The 16092-nt window shown below is 46.9% G+C and overlaps 1 protein-coding gene across 1 annotated transcript; it reads left to right on the top strand.

Annotated features, from left to right (window-relative positions):
• The first annotated feature begins 272 nt into the window (after positions 1–272).
• LOC120917437 (protein kinase C theta type-like) lies at positions 273–6416 on the top strand. The gene is made up of 8 exons (XM_040328728.1): positions 273–918; positions 1979–2112; positions 2785–2955; positions 4456–4601; positions 4859–4952; positions 5657–5800; positions 5913–6044; positions 6264–6416. The coding sequence occupies exons 1-8, from the start codon at positions 273–275 to the stop codon at positions 6414–6416; spliced, it is 1620 nt and encodes a 539-aa protein (XP_040184662.1).
• The last annotated feature ends 9676 nt before the right edge of the window (positions 6417–16092 follow it).

Here is a 16092-nt window from a genome sequence, read left to right as displayed (position 1 = left end):
TCATGTGACAAAGGGGCTGTGACATCACAAAGGGCTGGCTCCCAGGCAATAAATAGAGTGAGGAGAGAGTAGAGTCATTTGTCTACTGGAGACAGACGAGTGCAGACACATAATTCTGAGCTCTCTATCAGAATTCTATTATAGGAGAATATTCCATATATAACCTTCATATATAGATTGTATATATTGTACACAGCGCAGGAAGAGGAGGAGGAGTTTCTATTATCACTTTTCTTTAGTATTTCATATCTAATTAAATTAAAAAAGCTGCTATGCAGAGAGGACAGGAGATCAACAGAGAGGAACTTTGCATTGGAACATCCCCAATGTCCAATCAGAGGAGCAGGAAGAGGAGCAGCGAGGAAATCTATTACAGCGCCAGTGAGGAACTAGAGATGTTTGCAGGGCAGACAGGCCAGGTTCCCAGGAAGAGGAGCAGAGAGGAGGAAGAAGGGAGCTCTGCTGAGCAGACAGGCCAGACTCCCAGGAAAAGGAGCAGAGAGGAGGAAGAAGGGAGCTCTGCTGAGCAGACAGGCCAGACTCCCAGGAAAAAGAGCAGAGAGGAGGAAGCAGGGGGCTCTGCTGAGCAGACAGGCCAGGTTCCCAGGAAGAGGAGCAGAGCGGAGGAAGAAGGGAGCTCTGCTGAGCAGACAGGCCAGACTCCCAGAAAGAGGAGCAGAGAGGACAAAGAAGGGAGCTCTGCTGAGAAGGCAGGCCAGACTCCCAGGAAAAGGAGCAGAGAGGAAGAAGGGAGCTCTGATGAGCAGACAGGTCAGACTCCCAGGAAGCAAAGCAAATGTTACACAGCCAGTGAGGATCTCCAGAGCTGTGCAGAGAGGAAAGGAGAGAAGAGGAGATGGTCCCAGGACACAAAATGTGAGAGCCATCTGAGGAAGAGGAGGAGGAGTGACGGAGGAGGTAAGTATTAGTTGTGAATCTTCATATAGTACATAGGAGAGAACAAGCAATTCCTTCACCAACTTCATCAATAAAGAGGAACTTGGCTCAGAGGAGGAGACATTCGCTCTGTGATAGCAAGCAAATACCAATTTTACTTATCATTAACCAGAGAAATTATCACCTTACTCCCCCCCCACATCCCTTCTCCTTACCCCCCCCTCCTTAGGTTTGGCACTGAAAGTTTAACCCCCCATTACCTCCCATTACTATGGATATGTTGGTTTTATGAGCGCATCGAGGCCCTTGGGTAATGACTGCACTCTCAATAAGCATTTTTATAAATAAATTCCCTCCCCCTACATTGCTGGCCATGTCAGTCAAAGTTTAACCACCTCACTCCCCAGTGACAGTTTGACTCCCCATAATCCCCCCCATTGCTACGCATGGCACTTCAAGTTTTAACCCCCCTCCATAATCTCCCCCCACATTGCTGGCAATGGCACTGATATTTTTGTTCTGTTCATTGCCGGGCATGACAGAGAAAGTCTAATTTCCCACCCCCCACCATTGCTTGGCATGACAAGAAAAGTTCCCCATAATCTCTCTACCCCCCCCCCAATTGCTGTGCATGGCAGTAAAAAGTCTAACCCCCCCATATTATTGGTCAAGTCTGTGAAAGTTTAACCCTGCCATATTCTGCCCCCCTCCCTCATTGCTGGCTATGGCAATGAAAGCTCAACCCCCCAATTACCTCCCAGCTGGGCATTGCTATTAACGTTTAACCCCCCTCCCAATGCTGGGAATGGCAGTGAATGTTTAACCCCCCCATATCCTCCCCCCACATTCCTAGGCCTGATATTCAGAGTGTAACCCCCATACAATGACCTAAAACACACCTGTAGACTTGCTCTAAGCCTGCAGTATAGTCAGTGATTGGATGATAATTTCCCTGTGTAAATGTAAACTTCCAGGGTCAGCTCTTCTCTCTGTATTGGAGACTTCAATCACCAGTAGAAATCAGTGATAAGACCTGTATGTGGGCGGGGCAATAAACTTTATTTCTCTTTCTTCTCTCTAGCAGACGACGAGACGTCAGAACTTGTAGTGGGCCCTACAGAACACGTAGCGGCACCTAAAGGACACAAAGAGACCAACTTGACTCCAGAGAGTTTCATCTTCCATGAGATACTTGGATCAGGAGTCTTTGGGACGGTAAGTAAGCAGAGATTAATAATGAGGGGCCCATAGACACTGGGGGGGCAGTGCTGTGTTTTGGCCTAGGCTGACAAGGCTCAGGCCTAGGGGACACCGTGCGGGGGGGACGACAAAAAAGCCATCCCCTGGGAGGAAAAAAAAGCAACACCATCAGGGAAGTACAGCTGAATCCCGAAGCCCAGTGCCATAACAAGTTCCGGCACTGAGCTCCAGTAACTGGCTAGACAGGTGTGCTCTACCGTAGGCACCCGGGACATCTGCCGCCCGGGGTCGCACAAGCGGCGATCGGCTTTCCATAGCAGCCAACCCCTCTCTACCCACTGACAGCCACACACACCCCCCCTTTAAAACCCCGCCTCTCAAACGCTCCCCCTGTTGCTGGGGGCATACGAATGCTTTCCTTCGCCGATGCAGTGGCAAGAATGATACCCCCTTGTCATGCTCTGTGGCCGAACTTGACCCATTTGAATAAATGATGCTGTGCTGCAACCGCCCCCCACCCATCCATGCACAACATGTGTGGTTCCCCGGTATTGCTGTCTAAAGTGCTATCCGAATGAGGAATGCATTTCAAACAGCAAAGTGGGTGTGAACCAGGCCTAGCAGTTACAGAACATGGAAAAATATGAATGTACTAACCGTCTCTCTCTCTCTTTCTCTCTCCTACAGGTGGTGCTGGCGACTCACATTGACAGCGGCATGCTGGTGGCCGTGAAGATCGTTCAGAAGTATCTATTAGTTTTATTCAGCGAAGACTTTTCCCTGTGTGAGCGTCTTTCCCTGGAGAAGGTGGGGGACAGCCATTACTGTACCCACGCCTACGCCGCATTCCAGACGGAGGTAAGTCTATTTTTCGGAAGAGAAGTATGAAATGAACGGCATGTATATAAAATTGTTCAAACATTGCTACATGATATCTGGATGTCATCATCAGCCCACTCCGTTGACATCATTGCTGGGTCAGTGACCTCAGCAATGTGATGTACATAGAAGGATATCGGTAGATATAGATGGATAGATATAGATAGAAGGATATAGGTAGATATAGATGGATATAGATAGAAGGATATAGGTAGATATAGATGGATGGCGACAGAAGGATATAGATATAGAAGGATATAGATAGATATGGATGGATAGATATAGAAGGATTTAGGTAGATATGAATGAATGGATATAGATAGATAGAAGGATATAGATAGATATTGATAGGTGGATATAGATAGAAGGATATAGATGGATGGAGACAGAAGGATATAGGTAGATATGAATGAATGGATATAGATAGAAGGATAGATATAGATGGATAGATATAAAAGGATATAGATAGCTGGATATATAGAAAGATATAGATAGATATAGATAAATGGACAAAAATATAGATATAGATGGATATAGTGTAGGTAGATATGGATGGATGGATATATTGTAGGTAGATATAGATGGATGGATATAGTGTAGATAGATATAGATGGATGGATATAGTGTAGGTAGATATGGATGGATATAGTGTAGGTAGATATGGATGGATGGATATAGTGTAGGTAGATATAGATAGATGGATATAGTGTAGGTAGATATAGATGGATGGATATAGTGTAGGTAGATATGGATGGATATAGTGTAGGTAGATATGGATGGATATAGTGTAGGTAGATATAGATAGACGGATATAGTGTAGGTATATATAGATGGATGGATATAGTGTAGGTAGATATAGATGGATGGATATAGTGCAGGTAGATATAGATAGATGGATATAGTGTAGGTAGATATAGATGGATGGATATAGTGTAGGTAGATATAGATAGACGGATATAGTGTAGGTAGATATGGATGGATGGATATAGTGTAGGTAGATATAGATAGATGGATATAGTGTAGGTAGATATAGATGGATGGATATAGTGTAGGTAGATATGGATGGATATAGTGTAGGTAGATATGGATGGATATAGTGTAGGTAGATATAGATAGATGGATATAGTGTAGGTATATATAGATGGATGGATATAGTGTAGGTAGATATAGATGGATGGATATAGTGCAGGTAGATATAGATAGATGGATATAGTGTAGGTAGATATAGATGGATGGATATAGTGTAGGTAGATATAGATAGACGGATATAGTGTAGGTAGATATGGATGGATGGATATAGTGTAGGTAGATATAGATAGATGGATATAGTGTAGGTAGATATAAATGGATGGACTGTAGGTAGGTATAGGTAGACGTCATGCAGTATATTTGGGTAGATATATAACGTGTTACTCTGATTTGGACCTTATAAGTGAAATGCATTGATTGACCTATCTGTTCCCCCCCCCCCCCCCCCAGAACCAATTCTTCTATGTCATGGAATATCTAAGTGGAGGACATCTAAAGGAAGCGAATGAAACATGTGACATCACCACCCTCAGACTGACCGCAGCGGAGTTCATATGTGGTCTGGAGTTTATCCACTCCAGAGGTATCATACACAGGTAAGTACTATTATTTACTTTACAATTCCCGCTGCCTGAACACCCAATGGTGACCCGTTCCTCCTCCTCCCTCATCCAATGGACGCACACATAAGGAGAGAATGGAGGAACGTGGACCGGATCATAGGAAATGTTGGGTGGCGCTAGGAAAGGGAGCTTTGTGATTGTTCACCCTTCTATGGATCTGTAATTCTCGGGATATATGGGAGGGATCATTGTCTGAACTGCAGAACTGACACTCTTTTTTTTTTCCACAGAGACCTGAAGCTTGACAACATCCTCATAGATGGCACCGGTCACATCAAAATCGCAGACTTCGGAATTGCAAATCTCTTCACGCCTGAAAGCGAGGTAAGTCTAATGTGCCCATACACAGGGCAGTTATCAACCAAACTAGACCTGGATTAACCAGAACCTTTATATACAGAGCAATTATCAGATTAGGGTTGGATTAAAGACCTTGGTCCAGTTACCTATCTGGTTCTGGATATCAAGTCCAGTCCTGGGGGCCTCACCCAGCCACTATCTTGTTCTGGCGGTCCCGTCCAGCTAACACCTGCACCTGGGGGCTCTTTCTAGTTACCATCTGGCCCTGAGGGTCCTGTCCAGTCCTGAGGGGCCCTGTATAACCATCATCTGGCCTTGGAAGTCCCACCCAGCTACCATCTGGCTTTGAGCTTCCTGTCCAGTCCTGGGGGGGGGGGGGCGTCTAACCATCAACTGGCCCTGACGGTCCCATCCATCTGCCTTCCGCCCCTGGGAGACCTTTCCAGCTACCATCTGGCTCTGAGGGTCCTGTCTGATCCTAGGGAGCCCTTTCCAGCTTCCATCTGGCCCTGAGGTTATTATCCAGCCCTGTTCAGTCCTGGGGATCCTGTCTAACCATCATCTGGCACTGGGGGGTCCTGTCCACTCCTGGGGGCCACATCCAGCTACTACCCACCCCTGGGGATTAACATTTACACGTTGAAACTGAATACTTGTTGTAATGTTGTTGCTGTTGGTCTCTAGCCTGACCTTTCATCATTATCCTTCTCTCTCTGATTTCTCCACAGATGCTGTTTCACCAAGCAAGGGATTATTACATGTTGGGGTTAACTTTAAGTAAAATGGCCTTCGGTACTTCTTCAAACTTCATTCCACGTGACCATTCCATTAACTATGCGGCCTACACCGACTTCAAGGACCTGGTAGAAAAGGTAAGTAGTGACACTACTGCGAGAGTAGACATATAGGCTCCGCCAAAGAGTCAGTGCTCTTCATGCGCCATTACTGTCATCTTATGTTTTTCTGTTTTTTTTCTCCCCGTAGCTGAAGGACGGATACAGAGAGTGGTGCAAAGCGACCTTCAGGAACATCAGAAATCACCCGTTTTTCAGAGGACTAAACTGGGAGGAGGTGGAGGCGAGAGAGACACGCCCCCCATTCTTTGTACATCGAAAGGTAAGTATTTGATCAGTGTGTCAATAGGGGGCATTTTTGCATTGAAGTCAATAGGAGGCACCATGCCATTATCGGCACCTTTTTTTTCTATCGCCAAAACACAGATAACCCTATTCTCAGACGATAATTTCCCTGCATCCGATATATCGGTGCATCCCTACATAGAGGGGTTTCTTCCAATCATTCATGAATCTCATTGTTCTCTTTTTTCTATTTCAGGGCCTCAGACACATTACAAGGCAGAAGATACCACTGGATGTCCTCCTATACGATAAGAACATTCCAGACGAGATGGAGAACCTGAAGCAGAAGCTATATGATGGCTTTTCATTTGAGAGTGATCAATGGAGAGCCATACAGAAGCTGAAGTGAAGCCGAAACACGCCAGGATGGAGCTTATGGAAACCGAGGTAAAATATGGCGAGGGATTTCACGCCTAGTGTTTTTTCTCAGCCATCGACCACCATTGAAATCCAGAAATCATCACATACTCCAAAGAAACAGGACTTCCAGAGAGTACAAAATCTGATGGACATGCAGCTTCGAGGAAGTCCTACCGGATCTAGGAACAGAACACATCATATAAAATAGCCGGACTGGGCTAAGTCCACATGGAAGATGGGACACAGTCTACAAGGGAGCCGGGACAGAGTCTACAAGGGAACCGGGACAGAGCCTACAAGGGAGTCAGACTGAGACTGTGAGGAAGTCAGGACTGAGCCTACGATGGAGCAGGGAGGAGTGTGCAGAGGAGAAGAGAGGAGTCTGTGGGGGGACAGACTCCTAAAGCTCCCTTGCAGACTTAGTCCCCTCTTCCCAACAGTTCCAGCCTGGCTCCAGGAGTCGGGACAGAGACTATAAAGGAGTCCGGAGAAAGACTACAAGAGAGCCAAGCTCCCTTGCAGACTTAGTCCCCTCTTCCCAACAGTTCCAGCCTGGCTCCAGGAGTCGGGACAAAGACTACAAAGGAGTCCGGAGAAAGACTACAAGAGAGCCAGGACAGAGACTACAAGGGAGCCAAGACAGAGTCTACAAGGGAATCAGACTGAGACTGTGAGGAAGTCAGGACAAAGTCTACGAGGGAGTAGGGAGGATTGTGCAGAGGAGAAGAGAAGAGTCTGTTGGGGGACAGACTCCTAAAGCTCCCTTGCAATATCCTTCCCCGCTCCCTCGTAGACTTAGTCCCCTCTTCCCGACAGTCCCAGCCTGGCTCCCTCATAGATTTTGTACCGGTTCACTTGCAGACTTAGCCCAGGAGTCTACGAGGGAGCCAGGCTAAGACTGTGGGGGAGCCAGGGCAGAGGCTACACTGAAGCACAGAAGAGTGTCAGAGAACAGGGCAGTCTACAGGAAGTGGAGAGGAGTCTGCCAGCAAGAGGGGACTGAGCCTACAATTGAGCAGGGATAAGTCTGCAGGGAAGCGATGGGAGTCTGTATGGGAGCAGAGAGGAGTCTGCTGGGAAGGGAGGGATGCATGGTGTGCAGATTCCTCTCTGCTCCTTCACAGATTCCTACTGCTTCCCTGCAGACTCCTACCTGCTCTGTTGTAGACTCATTCCCCATTTCCTGGCAGGCTCCTCCCCCTTCCTGAAAGTGCTCTCTTGCAAACTCCTCCCGGCACTCCCACATACTTATGTCTTCCTAGCAGAACTCTCCCTGTTCCCTTGCAGACTCCTCCCAGCTTCCTTTAGGCTGCACCTTGCTCTCCTACAGATTCTTCCCCCCGCTTCGGCATAGGTTAAGACCTAGGGTTAGGGTTGAGGGCTAGAGATTAAATGTTAGGGTTAAGATTTAGTGTTAGTGTTAAGGACTAGGGTTAGGGTTGAGGGCTAGGGTTAGACTAGGGTTGGGTTTAAAGGCTATGGTTAAATCCATCATATGACGTCCGGTCAGGATCATTTAACCACTTTGCGCACGTGGTTTTGTTGTACGGGAAGTGGTTATACTTGCATTGCAATATATGTGAACTAAAAATCCTTGTTTTATTCCAAAAGGTTACTAGAAAGCACAGCAGTGTGCAGCAGAAGGTTCAACCAGAATTGTTATAGTGTTAACAAGTGATCACACCCCTCTTGCATCTGATGGGTTACATATATATATGCACTGTATGCGTATAAGTTATTGGTACTATATACACTGCATATTCCATAGGGGGTGCTATATCCAGTGTATATAGTATGGGCAGCACAGTGGTGTAGTGAGTAGCACTTTCGCCTAGCAGTAAAAAGGGTCGCTGGTTTGAATCCCAACCACGACACTACCTGGCTGGAGTTTGCATGTTCTCCCTGTGCCTGTGTGGGTTTCCTCCCACACTCCAAAGACATGTTGGTAGGTTAATTGGCTTCTGTCTAAAATTGGCCCCAGTATATGAATGTGAGATAGGGACTGATGTGAATGCACAATGTATATGTAAAGCGCTGCGTAAATTGACAGCGCTATATAAGTAATAATAATATAGTGCCCCCTATGGAATATCCAATGAATATAGTAGTATATAATATATATATATATATATCCACAGGGGGCACTATACACACTGGATATTCCATAGGGGGCACTATACACACTGGATATTCCATAGGGGGCACTATATACATTGAAGCATTTACATTTTGTAGAGTAGAGTAGGGACTGGCCAAAGAGGGATTACTTTGACGCAGTTGGCCGGCTTAAACATGTATTGCAATGTACTGGAATATTTAAAAAAATTAAATTGTTAAAAAAAACTACATAATGAAGGGCTCATGCTCACAGGTACTCTGGTTGTGTAAATTTGTATTTTTTTCCATGCAGCTGGAGCCGCCTGTCAGACTTGGTTCACACCTACAAGTGTGAGGCCTCGTACAGACGACCGGATCCATCCGCTGGGATTGATCCGCGGATCAGTTCCAGCAGATAGATCCGGTCGTGTGTACGTCTGAGCGGACATTTCACGGCGGATAAAAATCCAGCCGACGGATTCCCAGCGGATACAAATTTCTTAGCATGCTAAGAAATCTATCCGCTGGAATCCAGTCCAGCGGACTGATCCGGTCGTCTGTACAGACTCACCGGATCAGTCCGTCCGCTCCCCTCCCTCGCATGCGTCGTAATAATTTGACGCATGCGTGGAAGTATTTACCTTCCAGCGTCGCGCACTTCGCTGCGTCATCGTCGCGGCGACGGCGCGACGCGTCACCGCGGATGTATTCCGCGCGGATTTCGATCTGATGGTATGTACAGCCATCAGATCCAAATCCACCAGAGGATTTATCCGCTGGAAACGGTCCGGCGGACCGTTTCCAGCGGATATCCTCTCGTGTGTACAAGGCCTGACCGTGAGTGAGCGCGTTTCCACACGTAGGGCAGCCTATTCATGTCACTGGGCAGCCCTATGAGTGACAAACACAAAAAACAGTCCTTGTTGTGTAGGGGTACTATTAAAAACTAATGACAGCGCCGTGTTGCGTACTAATAAGCAGTGCGTTTCTATGAGTGTTGGGAAAGGGAGCAATTTTTGCATGCGTCCCTGACATGCGTTAATGTGAATGTAGGATTACTCTATGGAGACGCAGCGGCTGTACAAACACGGCTGCAGGCTCTAATCTGACTGGTGTGCAGGTGAGCGGCCCCAAATACACACTGTCTGTGTTCGGGGGGGACTTACACATTCTGGGGGCGGGCCCCTGTCAGGTAGGTTGTACGGGGCCCTGTGATTGCTGACAGCAGCCCCGGCTGTTCTGCAGCTTCTCATTTCCCGACGACCAATGGAAGACAATACAGGAGCCAGAAAGAGGAAGAAAGTTCCACCATCGCCAACCAGATCTGTTCCAAAAAAAATTTCCTCTTACGTCTACTCGTCTCTTTTCCTGTTTAACCGCTTAATCACCGCCCTATAGACGATATACGTCTACAATGCGGTTCCTTAACTCTGGGAGGACGTCCATGGACGTCCTCCCAGAATCGCGCTCCCGCGTGCCCCATGGGGCGCGCACACGGGACCCGGTGCATCACAGTAAATCACCGCTGATAGCGGCGGTTTACCACGTGATCGCTCCGTCAATGAAGGAGCGATCACTTGTAAACAAACCGGCGTCATGCGATGACGCAGGTTCCTCCCTCCCCTCTCTGTACCGAACGGTACAGTGTGAGAGGAGAGGGGAGAGAGCGGATGCAGCACGAGTGCTGTGGGCTGGATCTGTGACAAATGCAGTCACAGATCCAGCCATCCATCCCTCCCTGCTCAGCCATCCCTGCCCCATACAAACAATACTCCATACCCATACTGTGCAATACTCTGCAATACCCCACACTATTCTGCAATACCCCACAATACTCTGCAATACCCCACAATACTCTGCAATACCCCACAATACTCTGCAATACCCCACAATGTCGCCTATGGGGATTTTTAAGTAGCGAAGTTTGGCGCCATTCCACGAGCGTGTGCAATTTTGAAGGGTGACATGTTGGGTATCTATTTACTTGGCGTAACTTCATCTTTCACATTATGTAAAAGAATGAAGAAAAAATACAAAATTTGCTAAATTTTATAACAGAAACAAAGAAAATTCATTTTTTTTACAGAATTTTCAGTCTTTTTTCTCTTATAGTGCAAAAAATAAAAAAACCCAACGGTGATTAAATACCACCAAAAGAAAGCTCTATTTGTGTGAAAAAAAGAACGAAAATTTAATTTGCGTACAATGTTGTATGACTGAGTAATTGTCATTCAAATTGTGAGAGCACCGAAAGCTGAAAATTGGTCTGGTTATTAAGTGGGTTTACGTGCCTGGTGGTCAAGTGGTTAATTTACAAACTGACCAAAATGGCCCTGAGGCCGTGTATTGCGATAAACTGACCGGTACGCCGGCAGCACGGGGCATCGTGGTTCATATTCGCAGCGGGGGGTCCAGGTGGGTGGTCAGGATATTAACCACTTCACCTCCAGGAAAGATTTACCCCCCCCCCCCCTTCATGACAGGGTTTAGGTCTGGAGACATGCTTGGCCAGTCCATCACCTTTACCCTCAGCTTTTTAGCAAGGCAGTGGTCATCTTGGAGGTGTGTTTGGGGTCGTTATCATGTTGGAATACTACCCTGCGGTCCAGTCTCTGAAGGGAGGGGATCATGCTCTGCTTCAGTATGTCACAGTACATGTTGGCATTCATGGTTCCCTCAATGATCTGTAGCTCCCCAGTGTCGGCAGCACTCATGCAACCCCAGACCACGACACTCCCACCACCATGCCTGACTGTAGACAAGACACACTTGTCTTTGTCCTTCTCACCTGGTTGGCGCCACACACGCCTGACACCATCTGACACCAAATAAGTTTATCTTGGTCTCATCAGACCTCAGGACATGGTTCCAGTAATCCATGTCCTTAGTATGCTTGTCTTCAGCAAACTGTTTGCGGCTCTTTCTTGTGCACCATCTTTAGAAGAGGCTTCCTTCTGGGAACGACAACCATGCAGACCAATTTGATGCAGCGTGCGGCGCATGGTCTGAGCACTGACAGGCTGACCCCCCTCCCCCACCCCTGCAGCAACGCTGGCAGCAAGGGATGCCAGCCACCTTATAACACCTTCCTACAGCCTGAGAACACTTTTCACCATCTCTATTGAGTTAAAGGGCTCCTGAGACATGTGATGTCACCTTAAGCCGGTGGCCAGCACAGTGGCTAAGTGGTCACCACTTCCACCCTAGCAGCACTGAGGTTGTTGTTTTTAAAACCCCAATCACTGCACAACCCATGGAGTTTGCATGCTCTCCCGATGCCTGCGTGGGTTTCCTCCGGTTGCTCTGGTTTCCTCCCACCCTTCCGAAGACATGCTGGTTGGTTCATTGTCTCCTCCAGTCTAAATTGGCTCTAGTGTGTGAATGTGAGTTAGGGGACCTTAGATTGTAAGCTCCTTGAGGACAGGGGCTGATGTGAATGGACAATATATCTGTAAAGCTCTGCGTAAATTGTTAGCGCTAGCTCCATAAGTACCTGAAATAAATAAATTCACATTGTCCTCTTTTTTTTTTTTATTTCTTTTTTTTACTAAAGTGTTGCATATTTTTCTTGCAAACAAAAACAAATAAAAAAATTACAATTAAATAAAATTAAAGTGCCAGTACATACATATTTTATTATTTTTATTATTTTTTTTTAATATCAAAAGAGACATCGTGGGATGGTGACCGTAAAGACGGTTTTCAGGGGGTTTGCAAGGCTGGATTTAAAGTGGCCCTAAGGCCGGAAACACACTAGTGCGTTGCTTTTTTGAGCTGCGTTGTCGTTGCAGATTTCTCTAGAGGGTGTTCTGCAGATCAACTGCGGTTTAGCTGCAGATCAGGTGCGAATTTGGAGACCTGGGAGAACTTCCGGGTGAGAGGAGAGTGGGGGAGAATTGTATTGAGCTGAATGAGAGAAACTCCTGCAGAGAACTGAACACATGTGCGAATTAGATGCGTACCCATAGAAGATAATGGGACTGAATTCGCACCGCAAGACATAAAAACCGCATGCGGTTTGGAGGCAATACGCAGTGCGGATGCATCGCACATATGTGAACCAGCCTCATTGAAAACAATGTATTTTGAAATGTCCTGCGAATTAGATGCGGTTTAAACCGCACTCAATTCGCATAGGTGTGAACCTGGCCTAAAGGTTGTTTTTGTGTGTTTTTCATTTGCTCTTTTCATATAAAAAAAAATTAATAAAAATATGTATGTACTGGCACTTTAACCTTATTTTTTTATTTATTTTTATTATTTTTTTAGCAAGAATAATAAGCAACACTTTAGTAAAAAAAAAAGAAAAAAAATTAAAGTGCCAGTACATACATATTTTTGTATTTTTTTTATATGAAAAGAGCAAATGAAAAACACACAAAAACAACCTTGAGCCTAGGTTCACACTGCTGCGAATTAAAAATCGCGGTAAAATGCGCGATTTTACCGCGATTTCGCGGCTGCGATTTCGGCCGCAATTTAATGTAAATCGCGGCCCGAAATCGCAAAAAGTAGTACAGGAACTACTTTTTGAAATCGCAGATGCGGCGTCGCACTGATTAGGACAGTGCCATTGCCGACAATTGCCGCCGATTTGAGATGCGATTTGACATGTCAAATCGCATCTCAAATCGTTCAAAATCGTACCCAGTGTGAACCAGGGCTTAGGGCCACTTTAAATCCAGCCTTGCAAACCCCCTGAAAACCGTCTTTACAGTCACCATCCCACGATGTCTCTTCATATATATATATATATATATATATATATATATATATATATATATATATATATATATATATATATATATATAAAAAATACAAAAATATGTATATACTGGCACTTTAATTACATTTTTATTTATTTTTTGCAAGAAAAATATGCAACACTTTAGTAAAAAATAAAATAAAAAATAAAATGAGGACAATGTGAATTTGTTTATTTATTTCAGGTACTTATGGAGAGCCAACAATTTACGCAGAGCTTTATAGATATAGGCCCAGATTCACAGAGAGCGGGCGCACATTACGCGCAAATAATATACGCTACGCCGACGCCCCGCCCAGCCAGACACACGTCCAACGTAAAATACGCCGGCTTGTGTTCCCTGGTGCAGACCTTTGCATGTCTGCTGCTGGGTTACACCTCCTTTATGGGGCTTAACTTTACGCCGGATGTACAACTTACATGCACCTCTCCTAGCCTGCGTCGGGCGCACGCAGGTTCGTGAATCGGCGTATTTCCCTCATTTGCATATTTGAATGACTAATCAATGGGAGCGGCACCATGTGCCCAGCCTAAATGTGCGCCCACCCTACGCCGGCGTAAGCAAGATACGTCGGCGGGGTGTAGCCTGTTTTTAGGTGCACCTCTGTTTGTGAGTCTTGCGCACAGATACGACGGCGCACATTTGCACTTATGTCGGCGTAAGTGCTTTGTGAATCCGGGCCATATTGTCCAATATCAGATTTTACGGGTGGAGAGAGTGAATGTTTCTTTTATTTTGGATGAACAAATGAATTTGGGCCCCTATGCAGTTCCATATAGGGCCCAGCAGATGGCAGTGCAGGCCAGGATATGCAGGCTGCTGAGTAAGCCATTTTCAAATTTTAGATTTTCGAACTTTCGAATTTTACAATTTCGAAATTTCGAATTGTTTAAAATTCCGAATTTCCGAAAATGCGAAAATTTAAAAATTCCACAATACGAGAATTCTGAATTTCAAAAATTCTGAATTTTCGAATTAAAAAAAATCGCAAATTCGGAAATTCAAAATTTTCGGAAATTGAAAAATTCGGAAATACGAAAATTCGGAATTAAGGAATTTCTCAAAATTCGTTAAAAAACTAATTAGAAACTAAACGAATTGCACATGTTTACTGCATAGATGACGGGTAATAAAAAGGAGATTGTACAATCTGATTGTATAGTTTATGGTCATCTTAAAGCTGGTTCTACATGATACAATCTGATTGTACAATCTCCATACAATCAGATTTTATTAAAACCCTGTAATATCAGGACAAATATAAACCAATAAGTCGATTAGTATCAAACCAGGCAGCCTTTTGCTTCACTGTAATTTATAAAACATTCGCTGGACGAATGTCACAAGCATTCACCCAGGTGTCACAAATTCTGAACGTCTTTTGCTTAAAGGGGTTGTAAAGGTAATTTATTTTCCCTAAAAATCTTCCCCCCTCCACCATCTCCCCCCCCCCACCATCCTCCCAGCTATAGGGATCACCTCCCCCCCACCACCACCATCCTCCTAGCTATAGGGATCACCCCCCACCACCAACCTCCCAGCTATAGGGATCACCCCCCCGCCACCATCCTCCCAGCTATAGGGATCACCCCCCACCACCATCCTCCCAGCTATAGGGATCACCTCCCCCCCCCACCACCACCATCCTCCCAGCTATAGGGATCACCCCCCCCCACCACCATCCTCCCAGCTGGAGACTTGTACACCATCATCATGGCATCCCAGGACGGTGGGTACCAGGTCACGGGAGGGCAGAGTGCATGTGTGACCCGCTTTGGGGGTCACTGGTGGCTTAGGGAGAAAGAGAGGGCCCCTGGGTGTCCGTGGGAGAAGGAGACGGCACCTGGGTGTTTGGAGGAGGAGAGGGCCCCTGGGTATCCGTGGGAGAAGGAGAGGGCACCTGGGTCTTTGGAGGAGGGGAAGAGGGTCCCTGGGTGGCTGGGGGAGAAGGAGAGCGAACCTGGGTGGTTGGCAGAGAAGGGGTGAGCGCCTGGCTGTTTGAAGAAGGAGATGGGCCCCAGTGTTGACCAAAATTGGAAGAGCTGGTCCTTGGGTGGTTGGAGGAGGAGAGGGTGCCACCCTTCTTCCCCAAGAATGAGGACACCCTTCTTTCCCCCAGAGGACGGGGACATCATTCTCTCCCCCGGAGGATGGGGACATCATTCTCTCCCCCGGAGGATGGGGACACCCTTCTCTTCCCCGGAGGACGGGGACACCATTCTCTCCCCCGGAGGATAGGGACACCATTCTTTCCCCCGGAGGACGGGGACACCAGGGCTGGACTCGGACAAAAATATTGCCCTGGACTTCACTTTGACAGGTCTCTCCCATGGCCCCCATGCTCCTCTGTCCCCCCCCTCCCTGCTCCTCTGTTCCCCCACATGCTTCTCTATCCCCCCGTGCTCCTTTGTACCCTCATGCTTCTCTGCCCCCCTGTGCTCCACTGGTCCCCCCCGCATCTCTGTTACTCTCCTGCTCCTCTATCCCCCCCCCATGATGCTCTGGTCCCCCATGCGCCTCTATCCCTCGAACCCCATGTCCTCGTCCTCCGGGGGAGAGAATGGTGTCCCCGTCCTCCGGGGGAGAGAATAGTGTCCCCGTCCTCCGGGGGAGAGAATAGTGTCCCCGTCCTCCGGGGGAGAGAAGGGTGTCCCCGTCCTCCGGGGGAGAGAAGGGTGTCCCCGTCCTCCGGGGGAGAGAAGGGTGTCCCCTACCTCTGGGGAGAGAAGGGTGTCCCCGTCCTCCGGGGGAGAGAAGGGTGTCCTCATCCTCAGGGAAGAAGGGTGGCACCCTCTCCTCCTC

Source organism: Rana temporaria, chromosome 11 (assembly GCF_905171775.1).
Source record: "Rana temporaria chromosome 11, aRanTem1.1, whole genome shotgun sequence".
Taxonomy (NCBI): domain Eukaryota; kingdom Metazoa; phylum Chordata; class Amphibia; order Anura; family Ranidae; genus Rana; species Rana temporaria.
Note: the sequence above shows the minus strand (reverse complement) of the source record. Positions and strands in the feature narration are given on the sequence as shown.